The sequence below is a fragment of the Astatotilapia calliptera genome, chromosome 16 (genome assembly GCF_964374335.1).
Source record: "Astatotilapia calliptera chromosome 16, fAstCal68.1, whole genome shotgun sequence".
Lineage (NCBI taxonomy): Eukaryota > Metazoa > Chordata > Actinopteri > Cichliformes > Cichlidae > Astatotilapia > Astatotilapia calliptera.
The window spans coordinates 7561850-7582977 of NC_137437.1; the positions used below are offsets into that span (position 1 = coordinate 7561850).

At 39.8% G+C, this 21128-nt stretch overlaps 1 protein-coding gene across 2 annotated transcripts; it reads right to left on the minus strand.

Moving 5' to 3' along the window:
* Positions 1–4538: 4538 nt before the first annotated feature.
* lmln (leishmanolysin-like (metallopeptidase M8 family)) lies at positions 4539–19683 on the minus strand. Of its 2 annotated transcripts, XM_026145709.2 has the most exons (16): positions 19276–19683; positions 18194–18297; positions 18037–18067; positions 17527–17609; positions 10555–10672; positions 10019–10197; positions 9726–9831; positions 9277–9371; positions 9080–9197; positions 8665–8772; positions 8385–8572; positions 8006–8138; positions 7643–7802; positions 6292–6422; positions 5071–5281; positions 4539–4785 (listed from the first exon to the last, which is right to left on the minus strand). In XM_026145709.2, exons 1-16 carry the CDS (start codon positions 19411–19413, stop codon positions 4685–4687), a joined length of 2004 nt encoding a protein of 667 aa, XP_026001494.1. In that variant the 5' UTR covers positions 19414–19683; the 3' UTR covers positions 4539–4684. The 2 variants fall into 2 exon arrangements, with proteins under 2 accessions (XP_026001494.1, XP_026001495.1); XM_026145710.2 differs by lacking the exon at positions 4539–4785 and having other exon boundaries at positions 5074–5214.
* Between the last annotated feature and the right edge of the window lie 1445 nt (positions 19684–21128).

Consider the following 21128-nt stretch of genomic DNA (forward strand, 5'->3'; position numbering starts at 1 on the left):
CAGCATAATATTACTCAGTGATATAAGATTTAAGACAGAACACACATACCTTAAAGGAGTGAGGCTCTAAGCGGTGAGGCCATTCAATTTCTCTTGGTGAATGACTGTAAAAATCTGTACAGCATATTTTACGTTGATATTTCTCTTTCTGCATTGTAAAGCATGGTAATTTTTGTGTTCAATAAACTTTCAGTCCAATGACCGGCTATACGTGGGTTTTATTAATTAACTGAATGACAGATAGCAGTTGGGTTCATCAGAGTTCAAATCTGTCACATTTTACAGTAGAATATCCAGGCGATAGATGGGTCATTCCATATGAAAAGCAACCAACTGCACCAGTTTAATGTTTCTGATGGAGAGGAACAGAAACAACCATTAGTTTGATCTGTTCTCTGATTATTCTGTGGGGGAAAAAAAAATAACTTTTGAGTCCAACTTTTAAAGGATTTCATCACCATGTGAGATAAGCCAGAACAAGTTATACCAAATAGGAAATTTGTTAGTTTTTTTTAAACCTAGTGTTTGATATTCCCACTATAGCCTTAATTCCTTCTCTGTCAAAAATAATTTTCCAGTAATCTACAATCCTGTTTAATTCTGTGGCTGTTAGGTGGAGACACTGGTTGGTTTTACATATCAGTTTCAGTTCCAAACTTTTAGGAGCATTAAACTTTCTGTTGTTTGGTTTAATATAATGAATAAATGTAATTTTATTAAGCATGACAGACACAGACGTCTTCAGGGATACAGACAGTTTTTATTCTGAGACAAAAGTCTTGATTTGTCTTACAAAGCAGCCCTTTTCCTAAAAAATAAAATAAATATAACAAAGATCATTTTAGTAACACAAAGTGTCTCACTGAAAAGATCGGCTGTTTTCTCAACAGCCTCATTTCTGCATAAAATTAACTGGAAACAGAAGCATCACATTTCTGCGTGTTTCACCAACACTGACGTGGGATCTGATTTTTTTCTTCCCCCCTCAACTTAGTGCAAGTTCAGTCATCACATTGAACAGTAATTTCAAACAAGTAAAAGTAAATCACAAACTCTTACAGTTCAGTCAGTTTTAGCTGAAATTCACTTTTAACATGATCAAAGTAAACTGAGGTCAGGTCTGCACAGGACTAACACCAACGACACAAACTCTACAGCGCATGACTCGAAACACTTACATCATATAAATCATGTTCCCGGACACATTACTGACAGTGTTATCAATTAAAACATTCTTACACAACACAGACACACATGCATGACCGACCTGGTGGCAAACGTCATTTGTGGGCTTCAGATAATAATAAAGCCTCTCCTGGCATCAGCTTTCAGACAGAGACATCCCCGCACATTAAGGCCAGTTCTTTTAGTGCAAACACAGAAATGCAAAGTCAGTCTTAAATGAATGTAATGAGCTCCATTAGTCGAGGAAATGAGCCAGATTATTAACATCAATCACTAAACCAAGTTGTTTAATGTTAGATTATATTTTCTTTGAGTGCTGAATTATTTTCTTTTCATTACGGTCCGAAAATTATTTTGTACCCACGCTACTAACTTAAATTTATGTGCAAGTCACAGTTTCTTTGCAATTTTAACTTGCATCTCATTTCAAAACATTTTCAGGGCTTTCATGGTCACGTTTCCACTATTGGAGACATTTAGCATGCTCATGTGCTTATTTTGCATCTGTGTGGTGATTTTATAGGTTTTTGTTTTCTATGGAAGGTCATTTTTGTGTCTTTATTGTTCTTCTCTCCTCACTGAACTGGTAGAATTGTGTCTCAACGTACTTTTTAAGGTAATCAAAAATTTGTTAATAATAAGTTTGTTAATAATTTTGTGTCATTTTGAGTTTGTTTTGTGTCTTTGTTTGTTTTTGCATAAATAAGAGCAAAACATTGCAGATTCATTGGAAAAAAGGAGCGAATCATTATTTCAGACATTCATTCTCCACACCACTCTCCACCACAAAAAACAAACAAACAGAAATTTGCACTTTTATCCTAAAGCATTGCCATTGTGGCTTCAGAGGCTGTTCTCAATTGGCTCATGCAAAAGAGTTTAATGAACCACAAATGTAGGAGCCCTTCTCACTCTGGGCCATAAACTGAAAACAATCGCTAATCCAACAAATGTATGAACTGCTGAGAGAAAGAGTCCCCGTCATTACAGAAACAAAGAGCCAAACATTATAATCTGTATTTAAACAGTAAAAGTGTTTCCATAGCAGGTTTATGATTTTAAGCACCACTGGATTCCTGCCAAATCTTAGTTTAGCTCATTGCATCACCACCTAAGCTAACTGTAAACAGGCCATTTGGTTTGTAATTTTTGGCCAATAATTAACAGAAATAAGCAGTCACGTAATTTTAAGACCAATGGAACGAGGACAAATCCAGTCTTGGTTTTGAACTCAGGAGGAAATTTGAGAGCTTTGTGCTTTTGAAATGTCAGTGGACTCATTTGCGGAAACGTTGCTGGGTTTTGGCCCTGCTGAGGACACAATGAAATGAAACCTGTGGGAAACATTTTTTAGATATTACTCCTCAGTAAAGACCTTCCACCAAGCCAGCAGCAGCAGGCTTGGCAATCTGAGTTGTTAAGGTGTTAATCTGTGTTGACTGATTATCCAAAAAAAAAAAAAAAAAAAAAAAAAAACAACAACAGAAAATTCATTTGCTTTTTACAACAAATAAATTCCTATATATTTGTGAGGTTGGAAAATAATTATAGTAAAGTGAATGTACAGCATCGTCATCAGCAAAACTTCTACTTGCAAAAAGCAAAGGCCTTGAATGCAAACGCTTGAGCTCATCATGTAGAGAGAAACGATCATCAACATTATCAATCTGTACTCCAAAGAAGATCCATACCTACATCTGAACAGCTACATATCTTAAATAAGGATAAAATGACTCTTAGAAGAAAATGAGGTAATGAATTTAAGCTCAAGTGACCTGTCAGGAGGTGGCAGGGGAAGTCCTTCCACCATATTCCTGTCCGGTCTCATATTTATATTTACAGAAAGAGTTTTCAGCATAAAAGATCCTGTAAGCTTAAAAAACTTTGAACAGTTACCTTCTGCTGCCACCAGAGTTCAGCAAACTGCACAGAGCCTCGTGTTGTTTCAGTTAAGAGGAAGAAGTTTGCAGGTAGTTTGCACCATTGTGGTATTGTCGATCGACAGTCAGTTTGTCACAATCTTGAAATTAGTTTGAAGAGATCAGCTAAAAAATACAGACATCCCGCTTCCATCACTACACTGTAAGAAAAAGGAATCTGACGAAGTACGATGATCCCAAAGCTGAAGTAAAGTTGTGAAATTTAGGCAGAAACCAATGTGAATCTATCAGGTTTCCACAGCTCACAGTAAAAAAAAAAAAAAAAAAAAAAAAAGAACAAAAAAATTGAAAATAAACAAGTGTCCAGAACTAAAATGTGTTTTTTTAGGGAATAATGATGCTGCAGACACTCTACATGCTGAATTGAATTAACCATTTTCATGCACTTAAGTAACCAAATCACCGCAAGCAACCTGGTTCCAGCAGAAATCAGAAACATATTAAACATATATACAGTAACCTGGTTAAACATTCAATGACGTCCTTAAAAATATCTGTGAATACAATTTCAAGTGTACACAAAACAATATTACACTATTACAACTTTGGATATGTTAGCTGACCATCTGAAAAGCAAGCTGTAGTAACAACTGGTCAATTATTATAAAAGGGCTGACAAATTTCATTTCAAATTACATAAATGATTCATTATAAAATCACTTTAAAATTCTTAATCCTAAAATAACCTTAAATTACTGTTCATTAATCGATTAGCATATGAAACATACTGATCAATGTCTCGTTTTGCACTAAACCCTGTGTGTGAAAACATGAGAAATAAGCAGATCTTTGAATACAAGATGCTAAAATTTGCAAATATTTGGCTTTTTATTCATTATTTTTTACATACAAAAACTTATTTCTATCATGCTAGACTTTTGTTTTGAAGAGGTTGTTGTTGTTGATAATAATAATAATAATAATAATAATAATAATAATAATAACAATATTAACAACAACAATAATAGGTGTATTGTAAGTACATATATGTATCATGGTCTTGATAATAAAAAAGTGGTGTTAGTGCATTCTGAGTATATGTAATGTGAGTAATCCCTGCCTCACTGAAAAGGACAAATTACACTGCTTATTTTTCATGTTCCATTGCTCTGCCATAAAAATGGTCCCTGTCGATCCAACTTGCTCTTTTTGCCAATAATTCGCCCACAAATAACAGTATTAGCTGCCATTTAGCTGCTTTCCATGTTGATAACTGACAGAGTTTTGGCTGTGTGTGTCAGTCAGATAAATCCTGTTCAAATGAAAGCTGGCTATAACCTGATTACTTAAGTGCATGTAAATCTGGTGAGGGACAACTGAATGGACCTTCAGCAAAAGGATACCTGACTGTGCTGAGAGATGCATGAGGATGCAGTCACAGAACAAAATGAGAAAACAGGCTGAGAATGGCAAAGAAAGGAACGCAAGTGCGGAAGGGAAGGAAGGAGGAGGTAATGAGTAAAACAAAGAGGAAAAACATCTGCAGTCCAAGTCCTCAAGTGACTATGGTATAGAGGACTGTTCAGCTACCTTGGTGTGTTTGGTGTGTGTGTGTTTTATCAGCTGCAGTGGCAGAGCAGCAGTCCAGCCACTAGAGGAAACAGGTTGAGCAGCAGGAGCCACAGAGTGGTGGCCAAACCTGGAGAACTGGAGCATGGATCTAAAAGAAAGACAGAAAATAACATCTATCAAATCATGTTTGTTTTACATAACAGAATTATATTCTACACACATTGAGTATTTAATTATACATACATCTTAAGTTTTATCTTTCCCTTTCAGTGCTTTCCTCACAGATTTCTTTACTTTGTTCTCATTTATATCTTTTCCCATTTCTTCACTCATTAAACAACTTCATTCAACCATCAGTTGAAATCTAAAAGGCAGACAGCTTCACCATGGGACAGGAAGAGAAGCATTTAAATCAGCTGGTCCACTGACTGACCAATTGGGTTGCTCCTGGAGGTGTTGATGGGTGGGAGATGGTAGGGTAGGGGGCAGTCATCACAGAAGTCGGTGCAGGCGGGGCAGATGAGGACACCGTTGTAAACCCACTCGTTAACGCGTACGCTGATGCTCAGCAGCTGACCTTTACGGACACAGAGGAAGGAACGATCCTGAACGAACACCATGAGGCCCTGAGCTGAGCACGACACCTGCAGCACAGAGAGGGTGTGACACAGACCCAAAACACACAGCGACATGCACTTTCCTCTCATTTCTCTAAGTTTATTAGGGATTTTTTTTCCCTTTGTATAAAAACCTTTTGAGAGCCCACTAAAGCAGTTTGGGACAACAAAAAGGGATTTAATTTATTTAACCTGAACTATTAATCTGTTTGTCATACATAAATAAAATTAAAATCTACAGATGGGGCAGTGCGATATGACAAAAATCTCATATCCCGATATGAGACATTTATCGTCCTGACAAGGATATAAATCACAAAAATGTAATATTTTCTGTAAATTCTGTGAATCTCTGGCAACTCGACTTGCATGAAGTTTTTCCAGCTGGGCGTCATGTAGCTGGATTCGAGTGTTTTAATCGATGCATGACATAAGACATAAGTTGTAACGGCCACCATTTTCTTTCAAAGTTTGAGTCTAAGGTTTATTTTTTAGCACCTGACGGCTCTTTTTTTTTTTTTTTTTTCCTCCTTCTCATCTGTAAACTCTCTGCATACTTTTTCCTGTGATTCAGTTTATTTTGAAAAGTCTCAACAGGATCTTGAGCTTTATTGTGAAAGGTGTACATGGAAAACAAACACGCAGAGCCACGGGATGGTTTTACCGTCGTTGTAAATAACAGCACGTAAAAACAGCCCCTTGTCTGTCTGTAGTGTGGTTACATTAAATATAAGAGAAAGAAATTAAGAAATAATTTAAGAAATTAATATAGCCACTACCGTGACCATCAAAACGATGAAAAAAAATATTGCTGTAAACTGTTTATTTAAGACACCACGAAACAAACGATAGTGTAAAATGAAACTATAGATGTTTTTATATCATCATCCGATATATATCGTTATATTGAACAGCCCTATCTACAGATTTCTAGAAGGTAAAAGTCTCAACCTACAGATGTCACCTTCTCCACTGAGCTGTAAAGGGGATCTTAAAAATTCACAGAAACATAAATAAGTATATGTACATGTCAGCACCTTGTAGCATCCGGAGCCCCAGTCAGGGTACGTCATCTTCCGAGTGCACTGCTCCATCACAAAGGCTGATTTCTGGTACAGACACACAGAGTCTGGTCCATACTGCTCTGCTCCATAATTTCTCCACCAGTCTGAACAAACAGAGAAAACCACAGATAGAAAGCTCACATATGTCATAGAAACAGCATCAACAACAGCAGATCAAAACAGATTTTATACAAGGATTCCTCCAAATGTCTTTACTCAGTGGTCCCCAACCCCCGGGGCCATGGACCGGTACTGGTCTGTGAGTCGTTTGGTACCGGACCACGAGAGTTGAGGCTCGGGTGTGAAATTTATGGTTTTCGGGGTTTTTATCGTTAATTCGGTTTCCCTGGGTCATTTTCCGTATTATAGTTGTGCATCTTATTTTGAAAGAAATATTTACGCATTACCATAGCGACCAGAGAGCATTAAGTGGCAGAGAGGAGGATGTTACTCTCCATGTTGTTGGCACATTTCAGGAAGACGCTGCTAATAAAGTAACACAATTACACAGTGAGTTGGCATTTATTATTATATTTACAAAATACCACAGTTTTTGTCTTGGTCGTATCATTTTATTTTGTTGTATTCATCCGTGACACCTTAAAGGCTGTCCATGAAAATATTGTCTGACATTAAACCGGTCCATGGAGCAAAAAAGGGTGGGGACCACCATCTTTACTGATGAGCTCTCAGTCACACCTATGACAGAATAGGTTTCACGTTCCTGACAGTGAAACTGGGCAGACATGTGTTCTTATGGATTTATGCTAAATGGTGGTGAGCTACTTCTCTGTCAAGCTCTTTTTGATTTTAACAAATTATTTAAAAATTATTGAAAATTATAATAAAAATAAAATTACTTAAAAATGAACACCATGCATCTGTCTGATCTGGCCACTGAAAACAGTGGTCAAAGTTCAAAGTTGAACTTGACTGTGAGTACTCCTTGCTGCACGTGCCGTGTCCTATGTGAAAGGGCCTTAAGGTGTCCAAACCAGGATTAGTTCTAGTCCTAAGGAGCTTTAGGATCATCTTATGCATCTTTATATGAAGTCGCTTTTTGAAATTCAATACTTGAAAGAGTAAAGGTAATTGCTGTAATTAGTCTAGTGAGTGGTTTCTTTGCATATTTTTATTTATTTATTTATTTATTTTTTTAAATAATCGGGTGTGTGTGTGTGACCTGCGTTTAAGGCACAGAAGAATAAGAAATATATTAGGAAACTATTCTAACCTCCCTCCCTGTACTACAGCTGTTCACAGAGTTTGATTTAAAACAGCACTAGACTAAAGGCAGCAGTAGAAACAGCAGTATAAGCAGTACCTGGCTGGTTCTCAGACACTCTGCAGTAGGAGTTTCTCTGGTATTCTCCACTGAGGTGCCAGCTGAACTCCTGACTAAATGGACAGTAGTCCGCGATCTCCACAGCACCCCCAAAGAACGACAGCTGATCAGCAGCCACGTCAGGGATCCGCTCGAAATACTGACACAGCACATATAGTTACCCACAGCACACTCACTGAACACAGCAGAGCTTACTGTAACATGCACATACAGCACTGTGTGGTAGCTATAAATAACCTTGTCAGGCATTTTATATAAGAAAAAAAGAAATAACACATCCACTAGTTTCAGCAGAACAATCACAAACATATCAATATTGGTAGTGGTGGGGGGCTTGCATACCTGGTACTTAAGTGGCAGTTCTTGTGGGTATTTTTGCAAGTTGCACACAGCCACAGCCAGCTGATCCTGTCTGCAGGTGAGCTGCAGAGGAGAGGCTCGCACTGTGTCACAGTACGGAGTTACAGCGTGTCTTCTGCAACAACAAGTACATGATAAATGCTGCTAGTTAGATATGCCATTACTGTGGGTACCTGGTACAGTACAGAATTTATCTGTAACATATACATATGCCCCTTTTTCAGTGTGTTAAACTTGGTCATTTTTTCAACCATTGGTGCCAGCTTCAAACTAAAACCATGAGCTTTGTGATCATGAGGGAAAAAAATAGCAAAAAAAAAAACTTCAACTCTGTTTGACACAGAGTTTGTGTTTCTGTGACCTCTGTCTCTGCTTGTCCATCCAGAATTTGCAGCTCTTCATGACAAAGTCGCAGCCGAGACCACGGCCCCAGTCCAGCCTCTGAGCCAGGCTGTAGTTGGCGCGGTACCATCCGCTGTCCTCCATGATAGCCAGCGTCAGCCGAGAAAATACTCGGTTCTGAGTGTGGGAGCCCGTCATTGCCTCATTCTGGGATGAATGAGAAAAAAAAAAATGGATGAACACAACGGAGAAGCCCAAACTACTGGCTACCAAAAAGCCACGAGAAAACATGTGCTGACCTCTAAGAGTCTCTTTTCCCAATGGTTTAGTTCGGTTCCTGTCCCTCCTTGGTTCTCCAGCTCCATCCCCTCCAGGATGGGGCAATTAAAATGTTTCCTCGCCTCCTCCTGGAAACAGAAAGGAAGACACATACTACTTAGTTATTACTTGACATCAACTATAACACCTAAACTGGCCTCCAATAACAATCTCATAGGTTCAAGTTTGTCCACTCTTTCTAATCAGACCTATATATTACATTCCTTCAACAACTCCTGGTGTGTATAAATCTTTGTAAAACAATTGTTTTTATAAGCACAGTCAAAACTACAGCTAAGAGGTGCAAAATGACAGTACATGATCTTTTTCTAGACTCACATAAACAGAAGAAGAGTTACGAAACTAACCAGTTTTCTTAATATTGAAGCTTCTTACCACAACACGAGGAGTGACAAGGACATGCACTTGGTGTCGGACCATCACGCCTCCTCTGATGTCCCACAGTCTGGTAACTCTTCTGATAACGGCATCGCTCCACTGGTACAGACCCAGACTGATGCACAGGTATAGGATTAGAAGTTAGAGCTTGAACACTAGAAATCATAGATGACCATTACATATAGTGTAATCACCTCTCGTTGAAGGCGGGCAGGCCGCTTGCAAAACGAGGAGTCAGAGGTTTGCCCTCATCATCGTGGTAGAAAGCAAACAGACCGGCTGAAAACCCCTAGAGGACGTAAGGAGAAACTCCAGTCAGTGACAGATTTCACACATGCACAAATTACTCAACAAGAGTCTATTTAGCACCAAATTACAAGAATATTTATAGCAGCACATCTTCTGGGCAAAATCTTGCATTTTTTATTAATATGCTCACGAGGTAAAAATAAACCCACATCAATTTTTAGCTTTTAAGTTCAGCTTTGGCAAACTGTTGTTGGTCAACAGTAAAGCATCTCCAAATGTATTCAAATGTTAAAAATCTGCCTACGAAAATATGGTTCAAAAATGTCTTTTGAGCAATCTGTGTGAACCTAATTCACCCACGGGAAGCTCAACAGCAGTGACAAGTGGTACTGACCAGAGCGTGGATGATTTCATGTTTGACTGTGGACAGCATCCCTTCAAACTCCTGAGGTTGAGAGGAGATCATAGCAGGGCACAGGTTGGCGTAGCCTGCTATAGGTCTAAAAGGAAAAACACCCTGACAAACATTAGTTTATACTGTGATATTCTGACAGTTTGATTTATTTCTGTTACCAAGATGACAGTTCATTGCTTATTAAGCAAAAAAATGAGACTTTATTTAAAGACTGGATTGTATTTTTAGTTTATTTTTTAAATTAACACTAAGTAAGGTTTTTATCCTCCCACCTATCCAGCTCCGCCTCCAGCTGGCAGTAAGCAGCATAGGCCACTATGTTCTCCTGCCCACAGCGTTCTGTGGTGACACCGCTGACGTACAGCACAAAATCGGACCCTTCGACTCCAGGCCCATCTGGGGGCCCTGTAGGGCCACATGACTTCCCAGACTCACTGCACACCTTGCATTGCTAGAAGAGAAACACGACATTGGAGTGAGCAGAGAGCACACTGAACCAGTGAGGATGGACAACAGTGTTCACATCTTAGCATAAAAACACTGTCGGTTAAAAGTTGGTCAGAATTTTTTTTAAATCATGGGGAAAATGGTCAACAGCACTGTCTGGTTATGTGTTATCTGTAGAATTCAACTACAGCAGTAACATTATATACATTTTGGTCAATGCATGCTTGGTCAATATTTTAATGTTAATTAGCAATGAATTAACACTTCATATGTTCCAAATAAAAACAGAAAACAGCTGCTAACAAGGCTAGAGTCCTTGTCGTGTGTGATCAGTAATCTATCTATCTATGCACGCTCTGACCTGCAGGTGGTGCTGTGGTACAATGACGGGCCCACATCGCGTAAGGTTTGCACAGGCGTCCTGGCAGTAGCGATGAGGGTCATCTCTCTTCCTCATGTACTGGTTGGTTGCACATTGTCTGAGATAACAGAAACAGTTAATTAAATATAACCACAGATGTGGTTCCCAGAAATCCAAGAGAAACAAACATTTAAACAACTTTCTGGCAATTAAATAGTATAACATAAACACACAGCACTTGATTAAAATCCTCATCTGGATTTTATTAAGGGGGTGCTTTGATTTATAGGAGTGTGTGATGGCCAAACCCGTGGCCACACTCTAAAGTCGGTAACTTTTGTATTTTCATTCTTCATTTTGAATATAGTAATACATTTTAGTTTCCAATAACTTTATTGATTGGTTTGGATACATTTGTTCTATTTGTAAGCGCGCACATTTAGTTTACTTATGTATTCATACTACTTCATTTCTTTGCTTTCTGACTAACCTTTGTCTTTTTATTTTCTTACCTGCCATCATCACTGGGAGTTGCTGGACAAAAGATGGTAGCCAGGGTTTGAAACCATTAAATACAAGGGAAGATAATTGGACCACACCACCACTTCCTGCTGAAGGGGGGGAATGTGTGTTTTCTTTACTTTAAAAACAAAGTATTTGTATTTAATTAAATATTTGAGTTTAGGGTTTAATGGGGTTTTTGGTTTTCTTCTTTAGTGTTTAGTTTATTAACAAACTAGATTGTACTGCATCGTTTGTGATTTATGATTGTGTTTTGTTTGTTACCCCTCATGTGTCACAATGGTCTGATCAGCCATTATATATACCCTTGTATGTCATTTCATGTTTAGGTCAATTATGTACGTTTGGGCAGTCATTTGGTTTGTTAAGGTTGCAGTCTTTGCCTGAGTTCAGTTTTGTTTCTTTGACCTCTTTTATGAGCTCAACATTTATTAGTCTTGTAAATATAATTTTTGGGGGTTAAATAAATGGAAATTATATTTTTCTAATAATTCCTGGGCTCCTCCTGTTTTTCAACTCGGTCCATCACATGTGGTGTCAGAAGTGGGATCCTTCAGTCGAGGAGACAGGATTTTTTTTTGCATTTTTCTGCCCTTTTTCCTCCCCTGACAAACTTTTTGAGCCATGCAGAATGCTGTGCGCCCAAAGAGAGGAAATAAAATGGAGGCCAGAGAGGCCTTGCAGCAGCCAGAGAGGGAGAAGGAGATGGAAGAAGGAATTTCAGTTGTGGCTGGAGACACTGAAGGAGAGGATACCAGGGAGCCAACTCTCCTTGATATTGCTGGGATTCTTCAGGCTTTCATGGGACAACAGGAAGTTCGAGATAAAAAGCAGAGAGAGGATGCTATACTGCAAGAACAGCGTTTTAAGAGTTTGCAACACCAGTTTCGGCTTTTGCAAATGGAAGTGCAGGCCAGAACCACCCCACTTCCAGAGCCCACATCAACTGATCCAGAGTCTGTTGAAACTCCAGCTGATTATCAGACACAAGCAACATCTCAGCATGAGGGTTCTGGCTCAGCCTCCATATTAACAGGTCAGTCTGTGCATATTCATCATCCTAAACTGGAGAAACTAGCTGTTGAAGATGATGTTGAACATTTTCTGACCACTTTTGAGAGAATTGCAGCTGCTTGTCGTTGGCCAGAGTCAGACTGGATTTTTCACCTCATTCCTCCTCTCACTGGTAAGGCTCGAAGTGCCTATGTTAATATGGATGTGGACGATTCACTGCAATATGAGAAGGTAAAAGCTGCCATTTTGCAAAAATACGATATAAACCCAGAAACATACAGGCAAAGATTTTGCTGTCTTGAAGTTTTTGATGAGAGTCCCAAGGAACTGTATGCGAGACTGAAAGAACTTTATGAAAAATGGATTCAGCCGAAAAACAGAACTGTAAAAGAAGTTGGTGAAATTATCATCTTGGAGCAGTTTTTAAGAATGCTGTGTCCTGAGCTTCAGGTCTGGATTAAGGAGCATAATCCAAAGTCTGCTGCAGAGGCCGCCACCCTGGCTGATGTGTTTGTAGCTGCCCGAAGTAAGAGTCAGCCATGGAGCAACAGTGCATGGAAGGCTGCCAGAGATTCACGTCGGTCGCAACCCCCTCAGCATCCTCAGAGGTCAGCGACAGGTGTGGGTAAGCCCTTTACAAGGGAAACGCAGCCTTTGAATACCTCGAAGCCAGGTAAAAGGCCACCAGTGTGCTACCTTTGTGGACAGGAAGGTCACACTAAGCCCATGTGTCCTAATAATCAAAGCAAATTATCTCAGATGTGTTTTGTGCCTCACCGGAATGTGGCTATTAAATCTGAGAGAAAGCAGTCAAATAAAATCACCACAGTTAAGATTAATGGACAAGAAATTAATGCTTTAATAGACACTGGCAGCACACAGACTCTGGTACACAGGAAATATGTGTCAAAAGACTACACATGCCCCTCTGAAACCATATCAGTTTGCTGTATACATGGTGATGAAAGACCATACCCTACTGCTGATCTGTTTATTGAAGTGCAGGGGACACCCTATCTGTTAAAGGTTGGTGTAGCTGATAATCTGCCCTATCCTGTAGTTCTTGGGGAGGATCTGCCAGTCATCTATGATTTGTTGAGAGAAGTGCAAGAGTGCAATGTTGCTATAACAAGGGCTCAAACTAAAAATCAGGATGAGCATCATGCAACCCTCAGTGCTTTACCCTTCTTTGAGGCTGAACTAGAGACAGATCCCGGGAAGTCTCGGAAGCCACGCAGTCAAAGAAGACGTGAAAAATTTCAACACACTGTTGGAAAGACATCAGTTCAGGCTGCTCCAGATATGCCTTTAGGTTTTTCAGTACCTACGAACATCAGACAAATGCAGCAGGCTGATCCAACTTTGTCTGCCATGTTGCTGAGGGCTAAGGAAAAGGACTCTGTTGAATCTGACACAAATAAAGAGCTGTACATTCTGCAAGATGGCATTTTATACCACCAGCACGGCCAGGTTAAACAGTTAGTGGTCCCTAAAGTAGCCCGTGAAACAGTGCTTACTTTGGGGCACTCCATTCCCTGGGCTGGCCACCTGGGGAAGCATAAGACCACCGCTCGCATCAAGCGATACTTTTTCTGGCCTGGTTTACGCTCAGATGTTGCTATGTTTTGCAGGAGTTGTCCTCAATGTCAGAAGACTTCAATTAGAGTCCCCACCAAAGCACCACTCCAACCTCTCCCAATCATTGGTATACCATTTCAGCGTCTTGGCATGGACGTAGTTGGTCCTGTAGAAAAAAGTAAATCTGGAAATCGCTTTATGCTAGTCATTACAGACTATGCTACGAGGTATCCTGAAGTCTTTCCATTAAAAACTGTTAAAGCAAAAACTGTAGCTTCCTCATTGATTCAACTGTTCTCAAGGGTTGGATTCCCACAGGAGATTTTAACTGACCAGGGCACTAATTTTATGTCCACACTGTTGAAAGAGGTCTATAAGCTGTTAGGTATCAGGAGTATGCGGACAACCCCTTATCACCCACAGACAGATGGACTGACGGAGCGCTTCAACCAAACTCTCAAACAAATGCTCCGAAAGTTTGTCAATGATACAGGGTCTGATTGGGACCAGTGGCTGCCATACCTCCTTTTTGCCTACAGGGAAGTTCCTCAAGCCTCCACTGGCTTCTCCCCGTTTGAGCTTCTTTATGGCCATGAGGTGAGAGGCCCATTGACCCTGCTAAAGGACTCATGGGAGGGAGAGCAAGGTAAAGAGGAATCGGTCAATGTTATTTCATATGTCATTCATATGAGAGAAAAGCTTCAGCAGATGAGTGAACTGGCTCAGAGTCATATGGAAGCTGCTCAGAGGCAACAAAAGACTTTGTTTGATAAAAAAGCTCGCCACAGGAGTTTTGTCCCTGGCCAGAAGGTTTTGGTAATGTTGCCAACTTCTGACAGCAAGTTGCTGGCAAAGTGGCAGGGACCCTTTGAAGTACAGAAGAAACTTGGACCTACTACCTACAAAGTTTCTACACCAGGTCTTCAGCGAGGGAATAGAGTGCTCCATGTTAACCTTCTTAAGGAATGGATTCCACGCACTGAGAATAAAACAGAGGGTTTGCTTATTCACAGCGTGGATGAGGAGGAAGAAGTTAATGACTACTTGCCTTCAGTAACAGTCTCTGTCCTGGACCTGAGCCATCTCACCAGTGAGCAACAGTCTCAGGTAACACCTCTGATTAATTCAGACATATTTCAAAAGTACCCAGGTCGCACGAGTCTGGTGGAGCATGACATTGTTTTAAAACCTGATGCAGCTGTGAAGCGTATGAGTTACAGGATACCGGAACGCTTCCTGGTGGAGTTAAAGGAGGAGGTGGACCTCATGCTGTCTCTGGGAATCATCCAACCTTCAACAAGTGAGTGGTGCAACCCTGTTGTGTTGGCTCCGAAAAAGGATAGCTCGATACGTTTTTGCATCGACTTCAGGTATCTCAATTCCATATCAAAATTTGACTCTTACCCGATGCCACGCATTGACGATCTCATTGAGCGTTTGGGGAAGGCAAAATATCTAATGACCATTGATCTCTCCAAGGGATACTGGCAAGTACCTCTCACTAAACGGTCTCAAGAGTTGACAGCATTCCGTACTCCGTGGGGATTGTTCGAGTTCACAGTCTTACCATTTGGTCTGCATGGGGCCCCAGCAACATTTCAAAGGCTAATGGATAAGGTACTCTGTGGGCTCTCAGCATTCACTTGTGCGTACCTTGATGATGTTGTTGTTTTCAGTGGAACTTGGGAAGAGCATGTGGATCACCTAAGGATCGTGCTGGATCGGCTGTGTTCCGCAGGCCTTACCATCAATCCAGCAAAGTGTGCTCTTGCTAGGACTGAAGTCCAGTACCTCGGGTTTACTGTTGGAGGTGGGACAATTAAACCACAGGTTGACAAAATTAATGCAATTGCATCATGTCCTCTTCCACAAACCAGGAAACAGCTGCGATCCTTCCTCGGCATGGCTGCGTTCTACAACAGATTAATTCCCAACTTCTCAGCTAGAGCAGCCCCACTGACGGACAGGATTGGCTCAAGATGTCCCAATAAGATTCGGTGGACAGCTGAAGCTGTTGCAGCTTTCAAAGACCTTCGCCAGTCCCTGAGTAAGGACCCCGTTCTGCACTCATCAGATTTCACAAAAGTCTTTACATTGCAGACTGATGCTTCTGAAAAGGGTTTGGGAGCAGTGCTTCTGCAGGGACCACCAGAGGATCGACATCCTGTCGCCTACATCAGCCGTAAGCTGCTACCAAGGGAGAGCCGCTACGCAACGGTTGAGAAGGAAACCTTGGCCATTAAATGGGCACTTGACTCTTTCAAGTATTATTTGCTGGGAAGAGAATTCATCCTTCAAACTGACCACAAAGCCCTGCAGTGGCTGGAGAGAATGAAAGACACTAATGGGAGAATCACCAGGTGGTATCTGGCTATGCAGCCATACCGGTTTAAGATTCACTATATCCCTGGTAAAGACAACACCATTGCTGATTACCTCTCTCGCTGCCTGATGGAAGATCCAGAAGTGGGGGGGTGTGTGATGGCCAAACCCGTGGCCACACTCTAAAGTCGGTAACTTTTGTATTTTCATTCTTCATTTTGAATATAGTAATACATTTTAGTTTCCAATAACTTTATTGATTGGTTTGGATACATTTGTTCTATTTGTAAGCGCGCACATTTAGTTTACTTATGTATTCATACTACTTCATTTCTTTGCTTTCTGACTAACCTTTGTCTTTTTATTTTCTTACCTGCCATCATCACTGGGAGTTGCTGGACAAAAGATGGTAGCCAGGGTTTGAAACCATTAAATACAAGGGAAGATAATTGGACCACACCACCACTTCCTGCTGAAGGGGGGGAATGTGTGTTTTCTTTACTTTAAAAACAAAGTATTTGTATTTAATTAAATATTTGAGTTTAGGGTTTAATGGGGTTTTTGGTTTTCTTCTTTAGTGTTTAGTTTATTAACAAACTAGATTGTACTGCATCGTTTGTGATTTATGATTGTGTTTTGTTTGTTACCCCTCATGTGTCACAATGGTCTGATCAGCCATTATATATACCCTTGTATGTCATTTCATGTTTAGGTCAATTATGTACGTTTGGGCAGTCATTTGGTTTGTTAAGGTTGCAGTCTTTGCCTGAGTTCAGTTTTGTTTCTTTGACCTCTTTTATGAGCTCAACATTTATTAGTCTTGTAAATATAATTTTTGGGGGTTAAATAAATGGAAATTATATTTTTCTAATAATTCCTGGGCTCCTCCTGTTTTTCAACTCGGTCCATCACAGAGTGCTTACACTGGAGCTAATTGACACCTGCTAGGCCTCAGTCAACTGGTCTTGGTGTGTTTGGTGACTCTTCTTCAAATCATCACACAAATAACACGACTTAATCCATGAAACAGCCCAATTAAAGAGGTTTGTGCTACAGTTTTTGGTGAGTGACACTGTAGTATTTATTAATCTGTCACTTACCACCAGTTGTCAGCTATCTGTGTTTGCCCATTGCACCCGCACAACTTGTGGATGCAGGTTTCTGACCAAGTGTTTGTTAGCTGACTGCTTAGCACTTTGCACTCTGATCCAAATTTGATCACAGAGCCAAAGAATCTACATGGCAAGCAACAAAATGCTAACGTTGTGTCTTCAAAAGGCAGAATCCCAAAACCACTGGGTGATGTCATTGTAGTTTCATTCTTTCTTTAAAAAATAAAATAAAATACATATGCACACACTTTGATATTAATGCTTTTACTTAAATAAAATACCTTTAAACCTCTTATGACAGTATGTGGAACATATTTAAAAATCTAAATTACTCTAGACTATTGTTTTATACTTTCTTTTAGATTACTGAACTGAAAATTTGTGCACATGTGTAGCTAAAATAGTGACGGCAGGGACTACATACCTGCTGAGCAGTACAGGCCCCACTCTGCGCCTGACACTGAAAGCCCTCTGCAGGTAAGCGATGGCCTGAGGAAAGAGCTTATCCTAGAGAGGGACACATGGAGTAACACATTTTCAATCTGTTACACCTCTGATCACAGCCAACAATGCTGCAAAGCCCAATCCGACATCACTTCAACTACTGCTAATGTTTTTCACGAGTGCTGCACTTGAACCTCACAGCTGAGAACCAAAACAAACAGCAGAAGGCACGGCTGAATGTTAAAACCACTGATGATGTCCTCATGTTGCAGTTCTTGTGGATACTGGACTTTGAATGTAAGATTTAACAGAAAACCCTATTTACTGCTTAAAAATCAAAATCGGGAAAACCACAACAAGTTGACTCTTAATTTCCACTTTTATTTATACCAATTTCTCTGTGGTTGAGATGTGTTATTTTACAAGGTTATAGTTAGACTTTAACTATTACAAAACATTTATTGTATAAAGTGCTCAGGTGTGTCCTCACCTTCACAAGTCTCCTTTTGTCTGCAGTAAGTCTGTGGATGGAGAGCATACTTGTTACACACACAAACCTGGCATATGGATGCTAGAAAAATGGTGACAGTTGCTCTGTTTGGCTTTTTGTTTTGTTTTTTAATCCTTTGAGTTGCTGTAGCACTTACTGGTCAACACTGCTGTCATAGATGATCTTTATTTTCAGCTGAAGGTCTTCTGGAGAGCTTCTCTTAGTCAAACGCTCAGGCTTCAAGTAAACATGGTGGACAATCTGAAACAGGATAGCAGAAAATGAGAATTGCAATTTATAAGAGGAGAACTAAATCAACCAATACTACTAACAATAGATGTGTTTAGTGTTTTACAAAACTATTATTGGTATAGTATTGGAACATATGCCAACTATCAAGAGTAGAAATTGCAGTACAAAAATGTGTTTATGATAACTGAGAAACTGAAATGCTCAAAACACAGTTCAACTTCCTCTCAATCAGAAGCAAGTATTATATTTGATGCTGGTGATCAGAGCCTTTAAGGATTCTGGAAATACCTTCAGAATAGGTAAAGCGCTCCACCTTACAAACGACGTCCAATAAGCTTTTCTGTTTATTTTTTTAATGGCTAAAAACTGAGAGTCACAAACTCGCCTTTTAGTTAGTTATTAAAAACCTAATCTGTCCATTTCACTGTGAATGGGTTTTGTGTACATTTAGTTAAAAATACCTGTCTTCTGTGAATACAATGTTTGGGGTACAGAGTGCAGCTGTATTTTGAATTAATAAATTAAGAAATAATTAATCTAGCCAGATGTCATTTTGGCTGTTTAAAGGGGAAAAGGCTGAAGCTGAACAGCTGAAACTGATTTATAGACAGTGGCATGTGATCTGAAAGCTGCTTTCATAGTCTAAATGTGCATGACAGAAGCTGTACAGTGAACACAGTACAAGCTTTGTATACCACAGTGGCATCACTGTTAGCCTGTAAGCTTGCTATCAAACTGCACATCAAGTCTTAGTGAGGAACCAACTGAACAACACGCTTTCGTTGTATTTATCACAAAAACACGTCCTTCACATCGTGCTGGGGATTGTCAACTATTCATTTTCCACGTACCGAGGCGATAAAGTCTTATTACACTGTATAATATTTAATACCATCTTAAATAGCCGACGCAGCTAACGTGCTAGCTTAGCCTCTGCTGTTACAGATCTAGCTTAGCTAAGCTGTGGCAGAGACAGCCGAGGCTCACCTCGTTGGGAGAAGGGACTCGGTGTTTGCAGGAACCGTGACAGCTCACTAGCACGGCCAGAAGGGAAAAGAAAAGGGCTGGGCTGAGGAGGAGCCAGGACACGGACGGCTTGCCATCCCGGCTTAACCTCAGCTCCATCCTCCAACCTGCCCGACAAAAGGGGCTTGGCAGCCCGAAGTCAACAGAATCTTCGCCGGTGTCGGTCCGGTCCCTTCTACTTTCGTTTCGTTCATCGCTTGCGCGGTGAATCAAAACATGTTAACATCCCGCAAAAAATAAATGAAAAACAAGCGAACAAATTCAAATAAGTTATACCCGAAGTGAAAAGAGCAGTAAAAGCAGTAACGCCGGCCGGTGAGGGGATAAACATACGCCTGACAGCTGCGGCGGTCCTGGTTTGTAGCTTATGTCAGCTGAGGGTGCACTCCGAAGATCGTCTGTTGTCAAGATGATTCACTCCCCCAAATGAAGGAAGACAGCGCTCCAAAGATCATATTTTAGTAGGATGAGGTATATTCAACAGATATGGTACATCTTTTTCCTCTCTCAAAGGGGCAAAGGAAATAAATAACAACGTTTTATCTTTTTTTAGTGAGTTTAGAAAGGCATTTGCTTTAAAAGCTTGTATAATATTTTTTTATTATATACAATATTTTTCATAAGTTTAATTATTTATAGCAGCGATACAGATTCACAAATCCATAAAAAGTTAGAATCCGTCTAAAAAATGTACTTGAGACATAATTTTACGGAGCCCCGCAAGGGACATGGGAGAAAAAAAAATTAAGAAAAACTTTTGGGTATTATTCTTGTGAATTGTGAAGACATCATGCTTAACCAAAAATTTGAAGAAAATGGGTTAGGTTCATTATGGCTCCCTTCACTTCAAAGTTAATGCCTGCCTCTTTTCTTAAGGCAGGTCTGTAAAGCTTTTCACTTTTTCCACCATGTGATGCTGTGTTCCCACGCTCTGTGGCACCAAAACATCAAACACATGAGGTAAATGTGATTACATCTGAATGCCCATCATGGCTTACACTTAGACCATCTCTGATCGCTGTAGCTAATGAGAATCCACCCTGTGTCTGTTTGATTGTATTAGCTCTTGTTTCACTCTGTTAGGAAGGTGGAAAACTCCAGTGTTACATGGTAATGACTTAAAATTTTCATTTTAACGGAACATTTTAAGTCAAATTGTAGCACCAAAAACATGCATATTTGGTACGTTTTTTTATGTTAAGTGATCATTTCTTTCATTGTAATAGGTATTTATTTCTCATGTGTTATGGTTATTGTATTTTTCAGGCTTTAATGAAAAATTCTGTTTTGCTTAGCCGGCTCCAAAACCATCTCAGTGCCCAGCCCAACCCATAAAATGCTGCTGTAAAGTTTTTGTGGTTTTCAGCTTCCCTTTCATTTGTTTCTTCTGTGATGTTGGAGATTTGCATTTTCATTATGGTTAAAAAAGAAAAAATAAGAAAACATAAATCTACAGAAGCACCGGCTTCAAAAGGATTGCTTGGTAAGGATAAGGATATGATGATATACACACTGTATATTTTCAATATTTTCTGACATTTTATATTTTATACGTTTGTTGATCAATGTCTGTGTTAGTTTATCCCTAACAATCCTGCGACACTTACTCTCCCTTTCCTTTGTGAAAGCAATCTAACCTATTTGATCTTTGTCTCTTGTCTCCCACAACAAACAGAATCAACAGATTTTTATTCTTTTATAAACAAACTAGGATGAAATAGCGTATGAAGTGTTCATTCCTAAATTTGAACAAACATTTATTTATTTTTTAAAAAAGGGTTCAGAAATGATCAGAAAGTGGAAGAACTTACTTC